At 40.7% G+C, this 19730-nt stretch overlaps 1 protein-coding gene across 1 annotated transcript; it reads right to left on the minus strand.

Moving 5' to 3' along the window:
- Positions 1-697: 697 nt before the first annotated feature.
- GATM (glycine amidinotransferase) lies at positions 698-19205 on the minus strand. The gene is made up of 9 exons (XM_060174585.1): positions 19037-19205; positions 17738-17956; positions 10973-11168; positions 10101-10291; positions 8749-8886; positions 8441-8605; positions 6481-6544; positions 5312-5428; positions 698-1748 (listed from the first exon to the last, which is right to left on the minus strand). Exons 1-9 carry the CDS (start codon positions 19103-19105, stop codon positions 1636-1638), a joined length of 1272 nt encoding a protein of 423 aa, XP_060030568.1. The 5' UTR covers positions 19106-19205; the 3' UTR covers positions 698-1635.
- Positions 19206-19730: the final 525 nt, after the last annotated feature.

A 19730-nucleotide genomic window follows, 5' to 3' on the forward strand; every position in this document is an offset into this window, starting at 1 on the left:
GGGAGTCATTTCACAGGTGGTGAAGCAAGTCTGCAGGTGTCTCTCTTTCTCTCCTCCTCTCTGTCTTCCCCATCTCTTTCCATTTCTCTCTGTCCTATCGAACAACGATGACATCAATAACAACAATAATAACTACAACAATCAAAAACAAGGGCAACAAAAAGGAATATATATATATGTATATATATATATATATATGAAGAATTTTGTCCTAAGAGATAAACTCTTATACTTTCTTTTATTGTTATTATTATTTTTTATTTTATCAGAGCATTGCTCAGGTCTGGTTTATGGTGGTGCGGGGGATTGAACCTGGGACTATGGAGCCTCAGGCATAAGAGTCTCTTTGCAGAACCATTATGCTATCTACCCCTACTCAATTTTTTTTTAAGATTTAAAAAAATATATTTATTCCCTTTGTTGCCCTTACTGTTTTATTGTTGTAGTTATTATTAATTGTTGTTGTTGTTGGATAAGACAGAGAGAAATGGAAAGAGAAGGGGAAGACAGAGAGAGGAGAGAAAGATAGACACCCCTGCAGGTGGGGAGGCAGGGACTCGAACTGGGATCCTTATGCCGGTCCTTGTGCTTTGCACCACCTGCACTTTACCCACTGCGCTACCGCCCAACTCCCCCCACTCAATTCTTATACTTTCTTTATACTTAATAATTAGACTGATGCTCAACTCTAATAAAATCCATCCTGTAACGTAAGAGTTTATTAGAATAAAAATACATGTACAATATCCAACATTAACATTATTTTACATGGCATGTAGGTTTTTTCTTCCATTAAGTTTTTTCAATCCTTTTATAGTCTATTCTCTAGATAATTTTCATATCTGTAAACAAATCTTAGATTACCAAAGACATGGTATACCCACCAATTGACAAACATCAAAACTTACGAGCTGAAAACTGGTAATCATATCATAATGTACTAAAGAGTTCTGTAGTGTTTTGGAAAGAGAAGAAAAAAAAGATGAAAATAAATCAGTTGAACTGAGGTAAGTTGTAAGAAAAGGTTTTTAGTAGCAAAAATCACCAACATTGAGATGAGACTATTAGAAAATTGGTGGAAGATTCACTTAAATGTTTGCATACTCTAGATTACTTTTTTTAAACTAAAAATTAACAAAATTCCATGTTAGAAAAAGAGACAATTTGTTGGTTCTACTTAAGATCTGCATATATTCTAGGTCTGTCTCTCCTTTAGAAAAAGAAAGCATTGATACAAACAGTCCCAAGTCTAGCTCAGAGAAGAAAGATAATGAAGATTAGAACCAACATTTCAAGCTGCCTTTTGGAAAGAAAATTAAAAACAGAGGTAGACAGTTAAATATTAGTGGCCAAGCTACTTAAATGACTAATTTCTGTCTTGGTGTGTAATTGCTAACTTTTTATATTTGAAGCCGAATGGTGAAGAAATTTAGATGTACAGAGTAAGGCCTAGCATAAGTTATTTTCCTTACATCCAAGAAAAGTAATAAAAATAAAACCAGGCATAAGACCTCTGTTAAGAATACGATTGTTTAAAGCACTACAGGGCATGCACTTTTTAAAGCAGGAGGGTGAACCTCATCCTAAGGCTTCTAGGTTTTTATGAGGCTAAGCCACAAAGCCCATCAGGCCTGGTCAGTCAAAGTAGGACTGTAGGGTGCCTCGGCGCCGGATGTCACAGGTCCAGCAGTGAAAGCCACCTCCCAGGGAATTGGCGTTCCGAATGTTAACCTTAACGGTACTGATTCCTGCATTAGAGAGAGACATGGTCAGTTGAAGGGACTCACATAAAGATTCTCCTACAGAAGTTAATGATGGGAAAGGAATGCTGTGGTGAGGGCAGATGGTTATGTAAAGAGATTGTCATGCCTGAGATTCCAAAGTCCCAGGTTCAATCCCCTGCACCACCATAAGCCAGAGCTGGACAGTGCTCTGGAAAAAAAAAAAGGAATGCAGTGATTGCAATCCTAACTCTACCTCAATCCAGGCTACTCTTTGGATTTACACCAATTACTCTCATCTAGTTTATTCCACTGCTTATGTAAAACCTTTACTGAAAAGTTAGCAAACTGAAATCTTTTTTTTTACTAATGACTCACCCTAAGTGCACAGGTTAGATGAGCATATACATCTGCTAAATGTTCAAAAATGGTCAGATTAAAATTGCAAGACCTTTTAGAGCTATGCTCTACTTTTCCAGATTGTTTTTCATTTTTATCAGGTCATCTAGTAGGAAAAGTATAAGTTAGTCAATCTGAAAAGCTGACTTTACCTACTTTCATATAAGTAGAATTTATCTATCAACATTAAATTTACCAGCCTATATTGATGATGAAATGGTGGAACAAAGCTCATATTTAATATCTGAGTTGTATGGTTAAACAGGCTCTGAAGTTACTCAGACCATTAATTTACTATATCACTACTTCTGTTGTAGTTATGATGCACACAACTCAACACCAACCAATGGAAGAGTTGTAACTTGGCATATTGAGGTTTTAAAAAAGAAAAATGTATTCTACAAGTGGCTTATTATTTCATTCTGTTGATCTGAAAGAAGAAAAGTTGGTTTGGGAGAAATAAAATTATATATGCTTGAGGCACTGGCAAGAGGATAGAAATGAAGGACAGAAGAGAAACTCACTATTTGGGGGGGTGTATTTATAGTCATTAAAGGGCCCATTAGAAGAGTCAGGATGTGGTAGCCAGTATTAAGCATCAGGAAAGGATTTCCTGAGACTGAGCAGGGCTTTGAAAAATAAGAATAAGGTCTGAACACAGTTAAGAATTGACTTAAAAATTTTGCCTTATTTATTTATTTGGATAGAGACAGAGAAATTGAGAGGGAAGGGGGACAGAGAGAGGGATATAGAGAGAAATCTGAAGTACTGCTTTACTGCTTGGGAAACTTTCCCCCTGGAGGTAGGGACTGGGAGCTTGAACCTGGGTCTTTGTGCATTGTAACACATGTGCTACGACCCAGCCGCTACGACTGGAGGTTTTTTTTTTCCCTTTTGTTGCCCCCCCTTCTATTGTTGTTGTTATTGATGTCGTCGTTGTTGGACAGGACAGAGAGAAATGGAGAGAGAAGGGGAAGACAGAGAGGGGAGAGAAAGATAGACACCTGCAGACCTGCTTCACTGCCTGTGAAGCGACTCCCCTGCAGGTGGGGAGCCAGGGGCTCCAACTGGAATACTTAAGCTGGCTCTGGTGCTTGGCACCACGTGCGCTACCACCCGACTCCCACCAATTGACTTTTATTATTATTATTTTTTTTTATTTATTTATTCCCTTTTGTTGCCTTTGTTGTTTTATTGTTGTAGTTATTATTGTTGTTGTCGTTGTTGTTGGATAGGACAGAGAGAAATGGAGAGAGGAGGGGAAGACAGAGAGGGGGAGAGAAAGATAGACACCTGCAGACCTGCTTCACCGCCTGTGAAGCGACTCCCCTGCAGGTTGGGAGCTGGGGTTCGAACCGGGATCCTTATGCCGGTCCTTGTGCTTTGCGCCACCTGCGCTTAACCTGCTGCGCTACAGCCCGACTCCCCCACCAATTGACTTTTAAACATGTTTCCTGGTTGACATATCTCTGATGGTTGACACTGTTATTTCTGATCAGAATTCAATTGCTTGATAAAGTTTGCTTTAACAATTTCCCTGTACTAAAAAGATAATTAAAAGTAAAAATTATAAATCAGAAACTTGTTATATCTTAAGTTGAGAAACCATATAATATTAGTGGACAAAGGAACTGAATGCAAAAAATAGATTAGTATCTTTAAAAAGCCAGAGAAAAGTGGCATAGCACAAGGGGCTTAATCTTCAGACTGAGCCCATTCTAAAATATGACAGGACAGTCTTTTTAAACTGATACTAAATTATTTTCATTTTCTTTTTTTTTAATTTTTAAAAAATTATTTATTTATTCCCTTTTGTTGCCCTTGTTGTTTTATTGTTGTAGTTATTATTGTTGTTGTTGTTGTTGGATAGGACAGAGAGAAATGGAGAGAGGAGGGGAAGACAGAGAGGGGGAGAGAAAGACAGACACCTGCAGACCTGCTTCACCGCTTGTGAAGCAACTCTCCTGCAGGTGGGCAGCCAGGGCTTGAACCTGGATCCTTACTCCGGTCCTTGTGCTTTGCGCCACCTGCGCTTAACCCACTGCGCTACAGTCCGACTCCCACTGATACTAAATTAAAGAGAGGCAAATACTTTCTTCTGGATAATTGAAATAGAAGGCATGAATCCAAACAACTCAGTCTCACCAAATGTACTGCCTGGCTTGATTTGATACTTAGAATGTGTCAGGCATGTAAAAAGTGATAGCCCCAGCTCTAGGTATCAGTCATCTGAAGACTGTTTCAACATTTTTCTCAATAGTATTTATTAGAATAGCTGACCTCAGGAGAAGCAAGTCCTCACCCACATAAAAATCAATGCTGTGAGTTGGATGGTAGCACCAGGCAATAGCACATACATTACCAAGTGTGAGGACCATGCCCCTAGGGGCCCCCATCTGGAAAGGGGAGCTGCATAAACAGTGGATCAGCCCTTTAGCTGTCTCTGTCTCTTTTCTCCCTCTCCTATCTCTCTCTCTTCTTCACCCTCTATTAAAAGTATGACCACCAGGAATGGTGGAGTTGTGGTGCAGGCACAGAGGCTCCAGCGATAGCCTGGAGGCAAAAACAAACAAAAAATTCTAACCCCCCCCCCAAAAAAAAACCAACCCAAAATATAACTAATGCTGCTTTTTAGTTTAAAGTTGAAGGACTTAATGACATCCTCTATTAGGTTTCATTACTTGTTCACACATGACACTTCTGTATCTACACCCTTGTGAGGCCTTTAAAATTTATAATAATAATTAAATGACTTTAAAGAACTCTCAATAATTTTTTTTTTTTGGCTGACTAATCTCTACGCTTATCTGCAAAAGGGTCCTTCTATTAATAATAACTTTGGTACCTATTAAGGGGGTAGAAATCAAATATATCTAATTCCTCTAAGAGTAATTTGTCTAATTCATCTAAGATACAGTCTGAATTAAAATGTATACATTAGGCAACCTGGAAAGTGGCACAGTGGAAGATGCATGGGACTCTTGGGCATAAGGTTCCAAGTTCAATTCCCAGGATCACATGTGCCAGAGTAGCACCCTGGTTCTGTCTCCCCACCCCATTAATAAAGAAATATTTTTAAATGTACAGAAGAGGATTCAGGGAAATCATATAGCAGACCTAGTGTGTCACTTGCTCAGTTCTTACATTGGATATTTTCATGTATGACGACATGTCTCACTTAGGGCACATACCCAGCTTTTCAAACATCTTCTGAATTGGGGTTTCATTGGCATCCACCATCACACGCTTTTCATCCAGCATTAAGACATTCATGGAAAGCCATTTGGAGGACATCCAGAGTGGGTGATCTACAAAGAGCAACAACTCTTAACTCAGGTCTGCTGTCCTTTCTGTCTAAAGCAAGGATTTCAGAGTGAAAAATATCAAGATGACAGCTTAGTTCTTTCAGTGATTACCATTCTCTGAGGAATCATATTGTAGTTTTATTTACACTGAGGAAACAGACTTATGGGGGGTGTAGTGTCACCTCTTCAAATTATGTATGGTCACACAACACCTACACCACCAGGGGTGAAATTTATCTTAATTGGAAGATAATTTATCTATAGATGTTATGAATCAACCTGCCGCCATTCAACAATTGATTTTTTTCTTTTTTTTAGAATATTTATTTATTTATTTTCTTTTGTTGCCCTTGTTATTTTACTGTTGTAGTTATTATTTTTGTTATTACTGATGTCATTGTTGTTGGATAGGACAGAAGGGGAAGACAGAGAGGGGGAGAGAAAGACTTATGAAGTGACTCCCTCCTCCCCTGCAGGTGGGGAGCCAGGGGCTTGAACCAGGGGCTTCCGCCAGTCCTTGGGCTTTAGCCACCTGCACTTAACCTGCTGCGCTACCACCTGACTCCCTCTTGTTTTCTTTTTAAAAGTCATTTTTTGGAGGCCAGAGAGAGAATACTGAATGGGATATGTGCCTTGCCATGCATGTGCTCTAGGTTTGAACCACAGCACCAAGTGGGAGTCGCCCTATGGCACCAGAGGAAGCTCTGATTTTGTGGTGTCTCTTCTTCTCTATCTCTTTGTCTCTTTCTCTGAATGAAAAAGTAGCCCAGTGGTGCAACTGTACATGCACATGGCTCTGGGGACACACGCGTCATTTCTTGCTCTATAGGATGTTATTATCTCCTGCATTCCCCCATCTTATCACTTTCTTTTTCTGTGGAAGGACAGGGTGCAAACACAAGTTCAGCTCAGTTGTAGGGCTCATGATCCCAACCAGTATTGAGTTACTCCTTACTGGGGGAAATGTCATCTCTAATTACTAAAGTTAGGGCTGCTGTCCTTAGGTGAAAGATTTTTAGTCACAAAAGGAACCACTTGAGTCAAATTCAACATACCCTTTGGGATGACTGGTTCTGGAGCAGTAACTATGGTCCATCCTGCTTTCTTGAAAAGATCAATCTGCACGGCCAAAACAAAACAAAAAAACCTCAGGAGGCTTAAACATATATGTAAGACACACATATCTTATCATTTTTGTTCTATTACATACACACACACATCTTATAATTTTTGGTCTCATAGTCCTTATAACTAACAATTCTTTTTTTGAAAAGCTATCTTTTCTACTCTTAAAATAAATTAATTTCAAAATATTTTAAAGATTTAGTCTGAATCCCAATTAAAAATGTGCATAAAGCCTTAAATTGGCAGACAATAAAGTTAAGAAGTACAGGGATGTTGATTGTTTTTAAAGCCTTATGATGTTCTCAGGTATGAGAGACTGAAAATTATCAAGATTTGATAATTTAAAAAATTATCATAAGAGAAGATGAAAATATTTCCTAACTATTTAGTTATAAAAAACCAAAAATGTCTGGGGCCAGGTGGTTGAGTGCACATGTTACAATGCGCAAGGACCCAGGTTCGAGCCACTGGTCCCCACCTGCAGGGGGAAAGCTTCACAAGTGGTGAAGCAGTGCTGCAGATGTCTCTCTGTCTTTCTCGCTCTCTATCATCCCCACCCCTCTCAATTTCTGATGGTCTCTATCCAACAGATAAAGATTTAAAAAAAAAAAAGAAAAAGAAAACAAAAATGTCAAAACCATGGTACATCTACTTTATAACCCACTACGTCTTTTTTCTTTTTACCTCCAGGGTTATTCCTGGGGCTCAGTGCCGGCACTAACAATCTACCACTCCTAGCAGCCATTTTTTTCCCATTTTATTGAATAGGACAGAGAGAAATCGAGAGAGGAAGGGGAGATAGAGAGGGAGAGAGAAAGATAGACACCTGCAGACTCACTTTGCCATTTGTGAAACGTACCCCCTGCAGGTGGGGATCGGGGGGGTCAAACCTGGATCCTTGAGCTGGTCCTTGTGCATAGTACTATGGATGCTTAACTGGTGTGCCACTGCCCAGTCCCCTAACCCACCACTTTCTATCTATGGTCATGGTATAAAGATAAATGTCAGGGATATACTTTTAGGTGTACCAAAGAACAGTAATTGGCCCCACTATCCATTATAACTCAACCAAACCTATGTTCACATAATTCATATCAACATGCCAATAAATGATATTTAAATGAAACAAGTAATTGTAGTTATTGGTCTAAATACATGGACTAAAAATGAATGGTGACATGGTAGAAAATTTCAAAAGTTATACTACAACCTAGAAACAGCACAGAAACCATTCTCTGCCCAAGTGGAAGGAGGAAGTAGGAGGTTGCAGGTGATGGGGATAGACCCGTTGCAGTGGCTCTGTCCTCCCTTAAGGGAGGGGATGGCTAAAGGGGGCCTGACTGGCTGGCATCCGCCCAGACATGTAGGGGTTGTTTTGCTTGCAATTCAGCTGCAAATTATGAGATAATAACAATACAACAATGAAGTCTGAAACATCAGAAGCAGCCTTTATCAACCTGGCTTCTCTGTACAAAAATATCTCTTCCAGCTCAAATGAAGTCAGCAGCATCAAAGCATGGCTCAAATTCAGTCGTCACAAATTTTCCCTGAACAGCCAATTTATGTTGATCTTCTGCAGAATGGATGGGATAATCCTGACTGGAACAAGATTTGGGTAAAAACATATACCGCCATAAGCTTGAAATTCTGATAGTAGGAGGCAGACAAAATCAGCTTGATGACACCGTCCTGATTACCATGGCTGCTATGTCAATTTGTGAGTACTGGACATGTTGTAGGACATACATTATAGACAACCCAGTGTTTGAGTAGAAGGAATGTTGAGTGTGGCTGAATTTGCCATTTTGAACTAATTAGAATCGCAAAGAGCCATTGAGGTAGTTTAAATAGAAGTGGCAATAACTTCAATTGTTAGACTTTATCTCTTACCTGGTGGCATGGCCTGTCAGGGTTGGAAATCACAAGGCCAGGGCCAATGATATTGAAGGTAGCATCAATATGCATTGGGTTGGGGTCTTTAAAGGAGATGATATGCACTCTGTAGTCTGGAGCAAGATGCCTGCGCATCCACTCAATGCCCAGGTAGTTTGTAACCTGCAAGTAAAAGGAAGATGTGAATCCACAAAGAGTTGGTTTTATATTTAGAAAACTAAAAACAATTGCAGTTAAAATATTTTAATGTGGTAATGAAAAATACAACGACGAAGTCTGAAACATCACAAGCAGCCTTTATCAACCTGGCTTCTCTGTACAAAAATATCTCTTCCAGCTCGAATGAAGTCAGCAGCATCAAAGCATGGCTCAAATTCAGTCGTCACAAATTTTCCCTGAGCAGCCAATTTATGTCTGTCTTCTACCGAACGGATGGGATAATCCTGATTGGAACAAGATTGAAAATGTGAAATGCACTGGTTCCCAAGAAGATGATTTATAGTGTATTCATTACTAAGAAAATTCAATATCATTCCCCAAAATGTTATTACCTAGCAGTAATACCACAGATATAGACTAAAAACATGCATGGAAAGATGTAGGCCACGTAAACCAAACTAACAACCAAAAACTTTAAACCAGGCATGACGACAGTTTCATGATACTTAGAAGGATGTGGTATAAAGGCATGAATGATTCTGAAAATCATCTATGATCCCTACATTAATTTTTGAAGGCCATCTATAATACTGAACGTGAATAGGATAAAATAATTTTGTTCTTTCAGAAAAGGATTTTGATCCTAAGTCTAACTCACATCACAAAATGGAATACTGTGCATTTCCTGGCAGATTTGACTGAATGTGGTAACATGAAATCATTACTTATTTCTGTCTTGAAGCATCTAGGAATAATTTTAACTCTTTCTGTAAATAATAAATGACCTAGCAAATGACATACAATTCCTTTTACTAGAGAGAGAAGAATTCAGCCTAGTGAATTTTCTTTCTCCATGGAAAAATAAGTGTGTGCCTTTAGTTTTTTTTTTCTCCCAGAAATGGAATGATAAATACTGTTCACTCATGGGGTTGTTGAGCATAGATAGGACTGAAGAGGTGAAAAAACACATAGTTCAAGATATTGCACATGGTAAAATCAAATAAGAGCCAGTTATTATTACCATCATTGCAGCTATTATCACAATACAATGTACTTTCATTTGTACCACAAACAACTGTCTTTCAAAATAGGTGTTATGATTATTTTTTCTGAACTGTTTCTAAATACACAATAAATGCAAAGCATCAGAGAATACCTATCTCCTTCTTTGAAGATTATTTATAAAAGTTACTAAATGCCCAGAAACACAGCTCAACTGGTAGGGCTGGGGACTCTCATGCCTGAGGCTCTAGTTCTGAAACCTGGTGCCATATGTACTGGAGTGGTGCTCTGACTTCTCACTCTTGATGTGAAATTCTAGTATGGAATAAATAAAAAATACATATTTTTAAAAAGTACTAATATAGACCAATGGAACAGAAATGAGAGCCCAGATATAAAGCTATGCGCGCGCACACACACACACACACACACACACACACACACACACACACATATTTTTAAGTGCTAATAAACTTTCCTCTCATCAGGGACCTACCTGGTCATAAAGCTCATCAGCCATCGTGGGCTTAGGAGCTGTTGTCCACTTGGCACCACGGTGGAAATAGTCTTTGATAATTGATCGATATGCTCGGTACTCAAAGAAGCGTGCTCGCCAAGCCATGGGAGCCTCGATAATCTCACTTCCCACAACTATCAGTATGTCTCGAGGCATCGCACCATATAAACCTATCAGAACAAAACCAAAAATGTACAACAGCTTCAGTAACGCTTATTTCAAGATAGGAAATAAGTTGGAGGTATGATCTGTATTATGTAATAATTGTATATGGGTATGTACAAATAGAAAAAACTATAAAACGATACATGGATGGTTAAGTCAAACAAGAAAAGAAAAGGAGGAGGAGGAGGAGGAGATTAAAGGTCTTTGTTCAAGAGATCTTGAACCACCAAGTTTTCACTTTTTGTAAACTCCTCTGCAACACAAACAGAGTTCTTCAGGGACTGTCAATATCATAAGATAAAAATTGGGCCAAGGCTACCTTCTAGAACAATAAATTAGAATACTCCTCAGGCATGAGAACTATCTTGTATCAATGTCAGTTTATAATGAAATAGGAGTATTTCTGTTCCTTAACTTCTGTTCTTGGAAAAAAAAAAAAAACCAAATGTCTACTGTTCTTATATAAGAAAATGTTCATAAAATTTTGACAAACTTTCAGAGACTCCAGATAGTGGAATTTAGACTGTATACACCCTAATACTATCAAATTGTTCCTAAGTAATCTTTGGAGTTTTGAAAGTTACTAAAACAAAAAGAATTAGAAATCATCAGAGCTTTCTCCTTATACACTACTAATAAATTAAAAATTATGGCTCTAGCAGTATAGGGTATCTGACAAGACTTACCCGTAGACTCAAAATCAGGAGTAATATACTTCTTTGACCAGTCAATGGGATCAGGCCTCCTCACTGTCACTCCCTCCATTTTTAAAATATTGCACATTTCTTCAATTTCAGCTACCGCCTTTTTCAAATGATCTTTGGGAAAATAATGGCCTCCATTCTTCTGGTAAAATGCCCAGTACTTTTCATATGTGTTGGCCTAGAAACAGAGGGAAGTAAATAAATTACTTATGAGAAATACATTTATCAATAGGTTCACAGGCAGTCACAGTGACCTGTATAACTTAGAAATAAATTCCATTAATGAGTTGAAGTCTTTTGCGCTCTCCTCTTGGGATCTCATAACCTACCCACTCACACTATGCCTGCCATCAGATGGGCTTAATATTCTCTTGTGCTTCTGTTGTTTGTTGTTCACAGATAAAGCAGGTCATATATCTTCCTGTCAGTCTCAATGTATGTGTGTGTGTGTGTGTGAGAGAGAGAGAGAGAGAGACTGACTCCATACATCACAGAATTCTATCTAGAAAATAGTAAAGAAATATTTTGTGGGAAAATAGGTTATGGCTCCCTTAAAGATTAGGGACATGTGCTTTGTTTTTCTTAGAAACTCAGTCCATTTTCTTTTTCAATAGAATCAGCATTGGCAAAATTATGAGTCTGCCACTGGTGGCTCCTCCCATCCCTGTCAATGTGTCTCATCCAATCTTTTTGGGTGGTCATATTGTTTCAGGTCCTTTTGTCATAGAAGTGATCTGAAAAGTGAATTCACAGGTTTTTTTGGCAGTTGAAAAAAAAAAAAAAACCCTTACCCTTTAGGAAGTTTCTAAGGATCATATATATTTTTATAATAATTCTGTCTTTGAAACAACATTGGTTTTTTTCAAGACTATGAATGTCTTTGGACAATATACAATCTCACACTTCTTCAAAATGTTACTACACAACACTCATTATCAAAGTACCAGTATTTCTCCACCAGTGTCTACTGGGCCCACCCCCAGACCTCTTGGTAGCCTCAGTTCTGCAGTACAAGTCCAAAGACTTGTCTTCACATTAATGTACTTGTTTCCCTTGCTCTATTTATTTACTCCATGTGAGTGAAATTATTGAGTATTTTCCTTTTACCTAAGTTCCTTTAGTATTTCTTGTAGGTTTGACTTCGTGGTTGTGAATTTCTTTTTCTTTTTAAATTATCTTTATTTATTGGATATAGACAGCCAGAAATCAAAAGGGAAGGGAATATAGAAAGGGAGAAAGGAGGAGACACCTGCAGCCCTGCTTCATCACTTGCAAAGCTTTCCCCCCACAGGTGGGGACCAGGGGCTTGAACCCAGGTCCTTGTGCATTGTAACATATATGCTCAGTGGTTGTGAATTTCCTTTAAAAATATTTGTATTTAATATTGGAAAGAGACAGAGAGAAGTTGAGGGGATGGGGAGATTGTGAGGGAGAGAGACACCTACAGACCTGCTTCACCACTTGTGAAGCTTCCCTCCTGCAGGTGGGGACCAGGGCCTTGAACTTGCATCCTTGTGCACTCTAATGTGTGCACTTAACCAGGTGCACCACCGCCTAGCCCCCATGGATTTCTTTAACTGCTGTTTATCTGAAAAGCTCTTTATCACTTCTTTAAACTTCATTGATAACTTATCTGGATGGGGTATTCTTAGGTAAATATCTTTTCCATTCAAAAACTTAGAAAAAGAATATGCCCTGTCTTTGCTGGCATTTTGAGTTTCTGTTGAGAAAATAGTTGGTAGTTTCATGGGAAGTCCATGATAGGTGACACTGCTTTTCTTTTGCTATCTTTAATATTCTTCCTTCACCTTTGATCTTTGCTATTTTAATTATTATGTGCCTTGGTAAGCTTAGGTTTGGATTTGTTTAGAGGTCTTAAGAGTTTCCTGCATCTGAGGGTTTATCACCTTCTTCAGTTTGGAAAAAATTTCAGCTACTATTTCTCCAAATAAGAATTCATACCCAGGGCTGGGTGGTGGTGCACTGGTTAAGTGCACATAGCATGAAGCACAAGGACCGGCATAAGGATGCTGGTTTGAGCCCCCAGCTCCCCACCTGCAGGGGGGTCACTTTGAAAGTGACCATACAGGTCTGCTGGAGTCTATTTTTCTCTCCCCCTTTCTATCTTCCCCTCTTCTCCCAACTTCTCCCTGTCCTATCCAACAACAATAATAACAGCAACAACAACAATGGGGGAAAAAAAAGTCTGTCAGAAGCAGTGGATTCGTAGTACAGGCATTGAGCTCGAGCGATAACTCTGAAAGCAGAAAAAAAAAAAAAAAGAATTCATTCTCTTCTCTGTTCTCCTTCCAGTACCCCAGTGATACCGTTGTTTTCCCTCTTGATGTTGTCCCATAACTCTCATAACTCTCCGTTTGTTTTTTAATAATTTTTCTCTACCTTCTCTACCTGTTCATCACTTAGTCTTTGGTTTCTTTCTACTAGTGCTCCCACTGACTGTATTTTTTAAAAACTCAATTACTATATATATTTTAAATATTTATTTATTTCCTTTTTGTTGCCCTTGTTGTTTTATTGTTGTAGTTATTATTGTTGTTGTTATTGATGTAGTCATTGTTGGATAGGACAGAGAGAAATGGAGAGAGAAGAGGGAGAGAGAGGGGGGGAGAGAAAGACAGACCTGCAGACCTGCTTCACCGCCTGTGAAGCGGTGGGGAGCCGGGGGCTCGAACCAGGATCCTTAACGCCGGTTCTTGTGATTTGCACCACTTGTGCTTTGTACCACTTGTGCTTAACCCGCTGCGCTACTGCCCAACTCCCCAATTACTATATATTTTTAAGTATTAATGAGAGAGGGAGAAACAGAGAGGAGAGAGACCTGTAGCATTGTTTTATTTCTTGTGGGACAAGAGGCCTGAATCCAGATCCTTATGCATATAACATGTGTGCTCTGTGGGGTGAGCTACTACCTAGTCCCTCAGCTACTGTATATATATTTTTTATTGTTGTGGTTATTGATGTCGTCGTTGTTGGATAGGACAGAGAGAAATAGAGGAGGGGAAGACAGAGAGGGGGAGAGAAAGACAGACACCTGCAGACCTGCTTCACCGCTTGTGAAGCGACTCCCCTGCAGGTAGGGAGCCAGGGGCTTGAACCCGGATTGTTATGCCGGTCCTTGCACTTTGCGCCACGTGCGCTTAGCCCGCCTCGCTACCGCCCGACTCCCTCAGCTACTGTATTTTAAAAAAATGTATTATTGAGAGAAAAGAGAAAGAGAACCAGAGTGCCAACCCGGCAATACAATGCTGGAGAAATCAACCCTGGGACCTCATATTTTAGAGTCCAGAGCCCTGCCTACCGCTACATTGGGAAATGTAGGCAATGCATAAGGATATAATTTACCAGAAAAATGAAGAATTCCAGTCAGAAGACCCCAATGCTAAACAAACAAAAAAAAAAAAAAAACAAGAACAAAAAGAAAGTATTGACACTTCATCAAAAGATTGAAAAAGCAATGTAGTATATATTTGTTTTTAAAACATTTAAATAAGGCATTTAAAAATGCTTATTTCTCTCATTGACAGTACCAACAGTCAAATAAGGTTTCCATTACAAATCTGATAATTCCAGATAGTGGTCAGTGCTATGAGAAAAGTGGACAATAAATGACATAGAGTGCAACTGCTGTCTAGTTTAGCAATGTCAAAGATTATGTCTTTCCTAGATTTTTCTGTTTCTACTTCCATTTTCACTTCGATGGGATGACATATATCTTTTAACACAGAGAGGCAAACCTGCTTCTTGTTAATTCAATAGCTAGGTTCACAGCAGTTAGGTTAGCTCTGTTGGATGAGAACTAAGCAAATGGAAAACAGGTCTTCAGTAAATACACAGGATGTAAACTAAAGGGGTTGGTAAACTAAAGTCTAGGTGCCAAATCTTGCCACTTATTTTTGTAAATAAAGTTTTATGAGAACACAGATATGCTCAGGCTTTTATTTGCTCTCTATGGCTGCTTCTGATGGAGTTGAGCATTGAATCATTGCCAGAGAAACTTGTGGTCTGCAAAACCTGGAAAAAAATGTATTATCTGGCCCTTACCAGGAAAAAGGTTGCTGGTTCCCTCTCAAGATTATTAGTTGTTTTACTCTTAAAGTTCTGTATAGGCAAACAACAGTCTTAATATCTGGCTTATGAAAAATGTTAGCAGGCAGCTCAGCTAGTAGAGTACAGGGCTTGTAATATCTACGGCTCCTGGTTCAATCATTAGCACCACATGTACTAAAGTGGTACTTGGTCTCCCTCTCTCTCTCTCTCTCTCATATGAAGTTATGCACAGGAAAATGCACTGGTTTGGGATATGTTAGATTCCTTTAAAAATGTTATTGGCATTAATATTTGAATACTTTTCTAAGATCAATCCACTCTAAAAAACCACCAAGGAAGTCCTGCATCAAAGAAGATAATAATGACTCTATATTCCTCTCAGACACATCCTGGTACTACTCATCCATTCACTTTCTTCTTCTCATGCCAGGCACATCTCTTACAGTTCACTAAGAGACAAGAAGCCTTTGACAAGTTAACACTGGGGTACAGCAGATGCACAGTCATGCTGACTTGCCAGTGGAATTCCCAAGGATCCTTTGCTTCTATTGGTGCAAAGAAAAGCTTGCTTTGATCAACAGAAAGTAAACTTTCCTGAGAGCAAAAAGTTGTTTGAACAAATGTGAATTTCCTTGCAGAACTCATAAGTCTGGCTAAGGTTGGACAAAGTTCAAAAGATCAGGACTCACTGCACTTTCCAAGAGATAATTGGAACTTATTTACATTTACTCTATAACACTGTTTAATGAGTTAGCAGTAATTTACCAAGTGTTTGTAAGATAAAAAGCAATATAGCCAGTGTTTATCATGATATTTTTAGTAATCTGTTGCAGATATGTGGCTGCATTCCTAGAAACTGTATTTCTTTCTGTTTATATTTTGTTAACTTACTCTTTTAATGAAAGAAAGATACAAAGAGAAAGAGGTAGAGACCAGAGCACTGATCAGTTCTGGCTTATGGTGGTGCTGGGGATTGAACCAGGGACCTCAGAACCTCAGGTATGAAAGTCTTTTTGAATTAATAATTATGCTGCATCCCTATATTTCTTTAGGAGTCTAAAATCTTTCAGGAGAACTGCCAAATGAATTTTAAATTGCATCTTTGGAGGGCTAGGATGTCTCCACAGAAACTTCATGTTTATTTAGCTGCAAACTTATATTACCTTAACCTTGAGCAACTTTGCATTTTATACAAAGAAAGTATTTTTAAAAGACAAAAGTGCATATTTGATGAAAGTATTCACTATGTTTTATAGAATAAAAGCAATACACTAAAAGCCTTGTGTTTCCAAACAACTCTGTTACTTAATTATTTTTTTCTACTTTCATAAGAACATGGGTATTTAAAAAGGGAGAGGCATTACTTGTTGCCAGGAAGGTTTCCTGGGAAGTACCATCAGGGCTGGGTGGCAGTGAAAGCGGTGTGAGAAGATGCGGTAGGAGCAAAGGCATGATTATTGGAGGAGAGCAAGTAGTCTATATGGTCATCTTCTAAAATCGGCTGAAACCCAGGGTGGTATATTGCAGGGGAGAGGGACCCAGATAGCCTGTCATGTTAAAATATTGGTGCATCTTTAAGATGAGCCAGTTATTGAAATGGGAAGTCCTGGAAAGGCTAACAGGAGTCAGATTGTGCAATATCTTGAATACCAGGAGGGCTCTGTCCTAAGTAACACAGGGCGTCACAAATAGAGTAGTCGTAGGAGCAGGATGCATGACAAGATCAAACTTTGGCTTGAAAAGAATCATTCTGATAGAAGAAGCTGGGAGGTGGGTTGGAGAGAACGATTGGAGGAGTCCAGCTAGGAGTTAACTGCAGGAGTCCAGGCAGGAGATGCCATTTACTATGGAGCCAGCGATCAGACCCAGGATCTCGTTCATGCAAGACGTGGTCTCTATGGCTGAGTCTACCTCTCCAGCCTCAGGCTGCAGATGAGATCCTTCCTTTAGGCAACAGCAGAGGGATGAACAAAAAGATGCGGAGGATGTGACTCACAGAGAAATGGAAGATGATCCTTTTGTGTTGTTGTGAACACACAGGAAATGTCAGAAACTGACTGGAAGGGATGAAGAAGGGTCCAGTTTAGCAGAGTGCCTGGCAGTTGAACACAAACCATGCCAAGTTTGAGGTCCCAGAGAAGTATCTAATGAGATTATTGTGTAGTCCTATATATTCTAGATAAATATGTTGATCTGAACAGTTCAGGAAAAGACATCTGGACCAGAGCAGAGGTGAGAGCAGAAGCTGGGAGAATGGCTGAGAGAAGAGGGCCAAGAGTGAAATTCTATTCAACCAAACACCACCAACAGTGAAAGAAGCAGACTTTAGGGTTAGTGAAAGAATGAACATCCCTATACAGATCCAAGAAGGATAACAGGGGACCTAGTGGGGGGTTGTGCTGTTATATGGAAAACTGGGAAATGTTATGCATGTACAAACTATTGTATTTACTGTAGAATGTAAAACACTAATTTCACAATAAAGAAATTAAAAAAAAAAAGAATGAACATACCAGGAGAACCTTCTGATTCCACAGGAAGGCACTGTCATTTGTGGAAAAAACAAAAACAGAAAACCTCAGAGTTGCCAAGTAAGGCAACTTAAAATGAACAGCTAGCTGTGTCTGGAAGGCACAGAGTAAGTTAAAGTGAAAGCAGATTGTGTGAACCCTGCCTTACCTTCACCTCCACAGTGAATGGGGGGACACAGGCATTTTCCGCTCTGCCCACTATCACTTCCTCCAGTGGGTCCCACTCATTGTAAGAGGAGACTGGACAGTCCTTGGGCAGAGGGTCAGTGGCCTTGTCGTCAGCTGCACAGGAGTTCTGGGAGGAGGCCGCAGCTGCCTGGGTGCTCTGGAAAGTTCGCTGCACCCAGCCTGTGTAGGTTCTTCCAAGCTTCCAAAAGCAACGAAAAAAGATTATTGTGTAGTCCTATATATTCTAGATAGGGTTTTTTTTTTTGGGGGGGGGAGAGGAGTAGAGATGGGTTGAAAATCCAAGTTAACTGAGGCATTTCAAACCTTTGGGAGAGTGTACAGGTAGGTAGGTCATGGACTATGGAAGAGTTTTATCTTCTTGTTTTAATTCTACGCCACCCGTTTTGTCTATTTATGCTAATTGGCGCTGCTCTTTAAAACACCCCAAACTTTACTTCCCCAATTTGTGTCTCAGAATGGGTTTCTGCAATCAGGCTGGGTTACCCAGCTACTTGTCTCTCTACCAGAGCATTAACCTTGGTACAGGTTTACATAGACAGAAAGATTCAAGAACTTAAAAAAGAAAAGAAAAAAAAAAAAGGCTTTCGAAATGGCAGAGTTTACAGAAATCTAGAGTAGGGAGAGTTCCTCACCCACTGGGCAGGCCTCCGATCCCACCCCACCCCCCAGTCTCTACCCTTCTCGATTTTAAGTCTTTGGAAGGAAGCAGCATGGAAGCCAGGCTGGGAACCCCTGCCAGAGGGTGACAGCTGTTCAGAGCTGGCCCGGGGAGCCAAGCAGCGATGCTATTCTGGTTCAGGGAGCTCCGAGGGTCCTGCAGGCCAGCGGAGAGTGAGGGGACCCAGCAGAAACTCCGGGCTGACTGTACTGGGTCCAACGACTCAGGGGAGCCTGGACTCCGTGTCACACTCGGACATGGCCCGGCTGCTTGCCCTCCGTGGTTTCCTGTGCCCCCCACCTCCTCGCCTCTCCATGCACCCACACTCGTCTTCCCCAAAGCCAGGGCACTGCACCCCAGCAGCACCACTCCTTTACGAAGTGGACCTCGTCGTCTTCTTCCCTCCCGCTGGGCCCGAAGCTCAGCAGAAAGCTCCCGGGGCCCTCCGGGTGGGGCTCCCCCCAATCACCCCGGGACTCTGCGCGGGACACACGGCCGCCGATCCGGGCTCTGGCCTCTGAGCCTCCCGGGGGCCCGCGAGGGCGCTGTCACGCAGTTCTTGCTGGACCAGCGAGGAAGGGCGGCGGTGGTCGCACGCACCTGAGACCCGATGTAGTGCACCGCCTCGGCGCCGCGGCTCCCGCCGCGCAAGCACCGCACCCGCAGCATCGCTCCCAGCCAGCCGCCGCACCAGCCCCAGCGAGTCCCCCGCGCCTGCACAGCGAGCCTCGGAGCCTCGAGAGCGCGCCCGGAGGAGCAAGGGGCGCGAGCAAGCCCCCGCCTTTTATAGCCTCGCTCCGCCCCCCCCCCCGCCGCCCCCCGCGCACCCATTGGCTGCCCCGAACAGGTGGCAGGACCCGCGCCTGCAGCTCCGAATTAGGAGTGACAGTGGGCGCCAGGTCAGGGCCCCCGAGATACCCTTTTTTAGTTCGTCAGGCGCGCTGGCTGCTGCTGCGCATTGCTCAGCCCGCACGGGTGGCTGGAGAGGGCCTCCTGGTAACCAGGGAGAAGGATCCGACTGGTGACAAGTAAAAGTATTAGTGTCCACATATACATATATACATACATATATATGTGCATAAATAGATGTATACATAATATACATTTAAATAAATAATTCCCATTTGCAGTTAAGTATACAAAGCCTGAGTCAAAATGAGGGAGGACTACAAGTAGTTTCTCCATTGCATTTTGTGTATCTAAATGTGTTTTAAATTTTTTATTACTGATTTAATGATTGACAAGATTGTAGGTCAAGAGGGGTACAATTGCGTACAATTGCATACAGTTCCCC

Source organism: Erinaceus europaeus, chromosome 16 (assembly GCF_950295315.1).
Source record: "Erinaceus europaeus chromosome 16, mEriEur2.1, whole genome shotgun sequence".
Taxonomy (NCBI): Eukaryota; Metazoa; Chordata; class Mammalia; order Eulipotyphla; family Erinaceidae; genus Erinaceus; species Erinaceus europaeus.

What these genes read in the sequence shown, in the direction of transcription:
- GATM (XM_060174585.1), bottom strand. Translation starts at nt 19,105, where the DNA reads ATGCTGCGGGTGCGGTGCTTGCGCGGCGGGAGCCGCGGCGCCGAGGCG. An exon ending in TGCACTACATCGGGTCTCAG is followed by an intron (nt 17,957 to 19,036) that starts GTGCGTGCGACC and finishes TGCTTTTGGAAG; the next exon opens with CTTGGAAGAACCTACACAGG. An exon ending in CTGACAGGCCATGCCACCAG is followed by an intron (nt 6,545 to 8,440) that starts GTAAGAGATAAA and finishes TTGGCCGTGCAG; the next exon opens with ATTGATCTTTTCAAGAAAGC.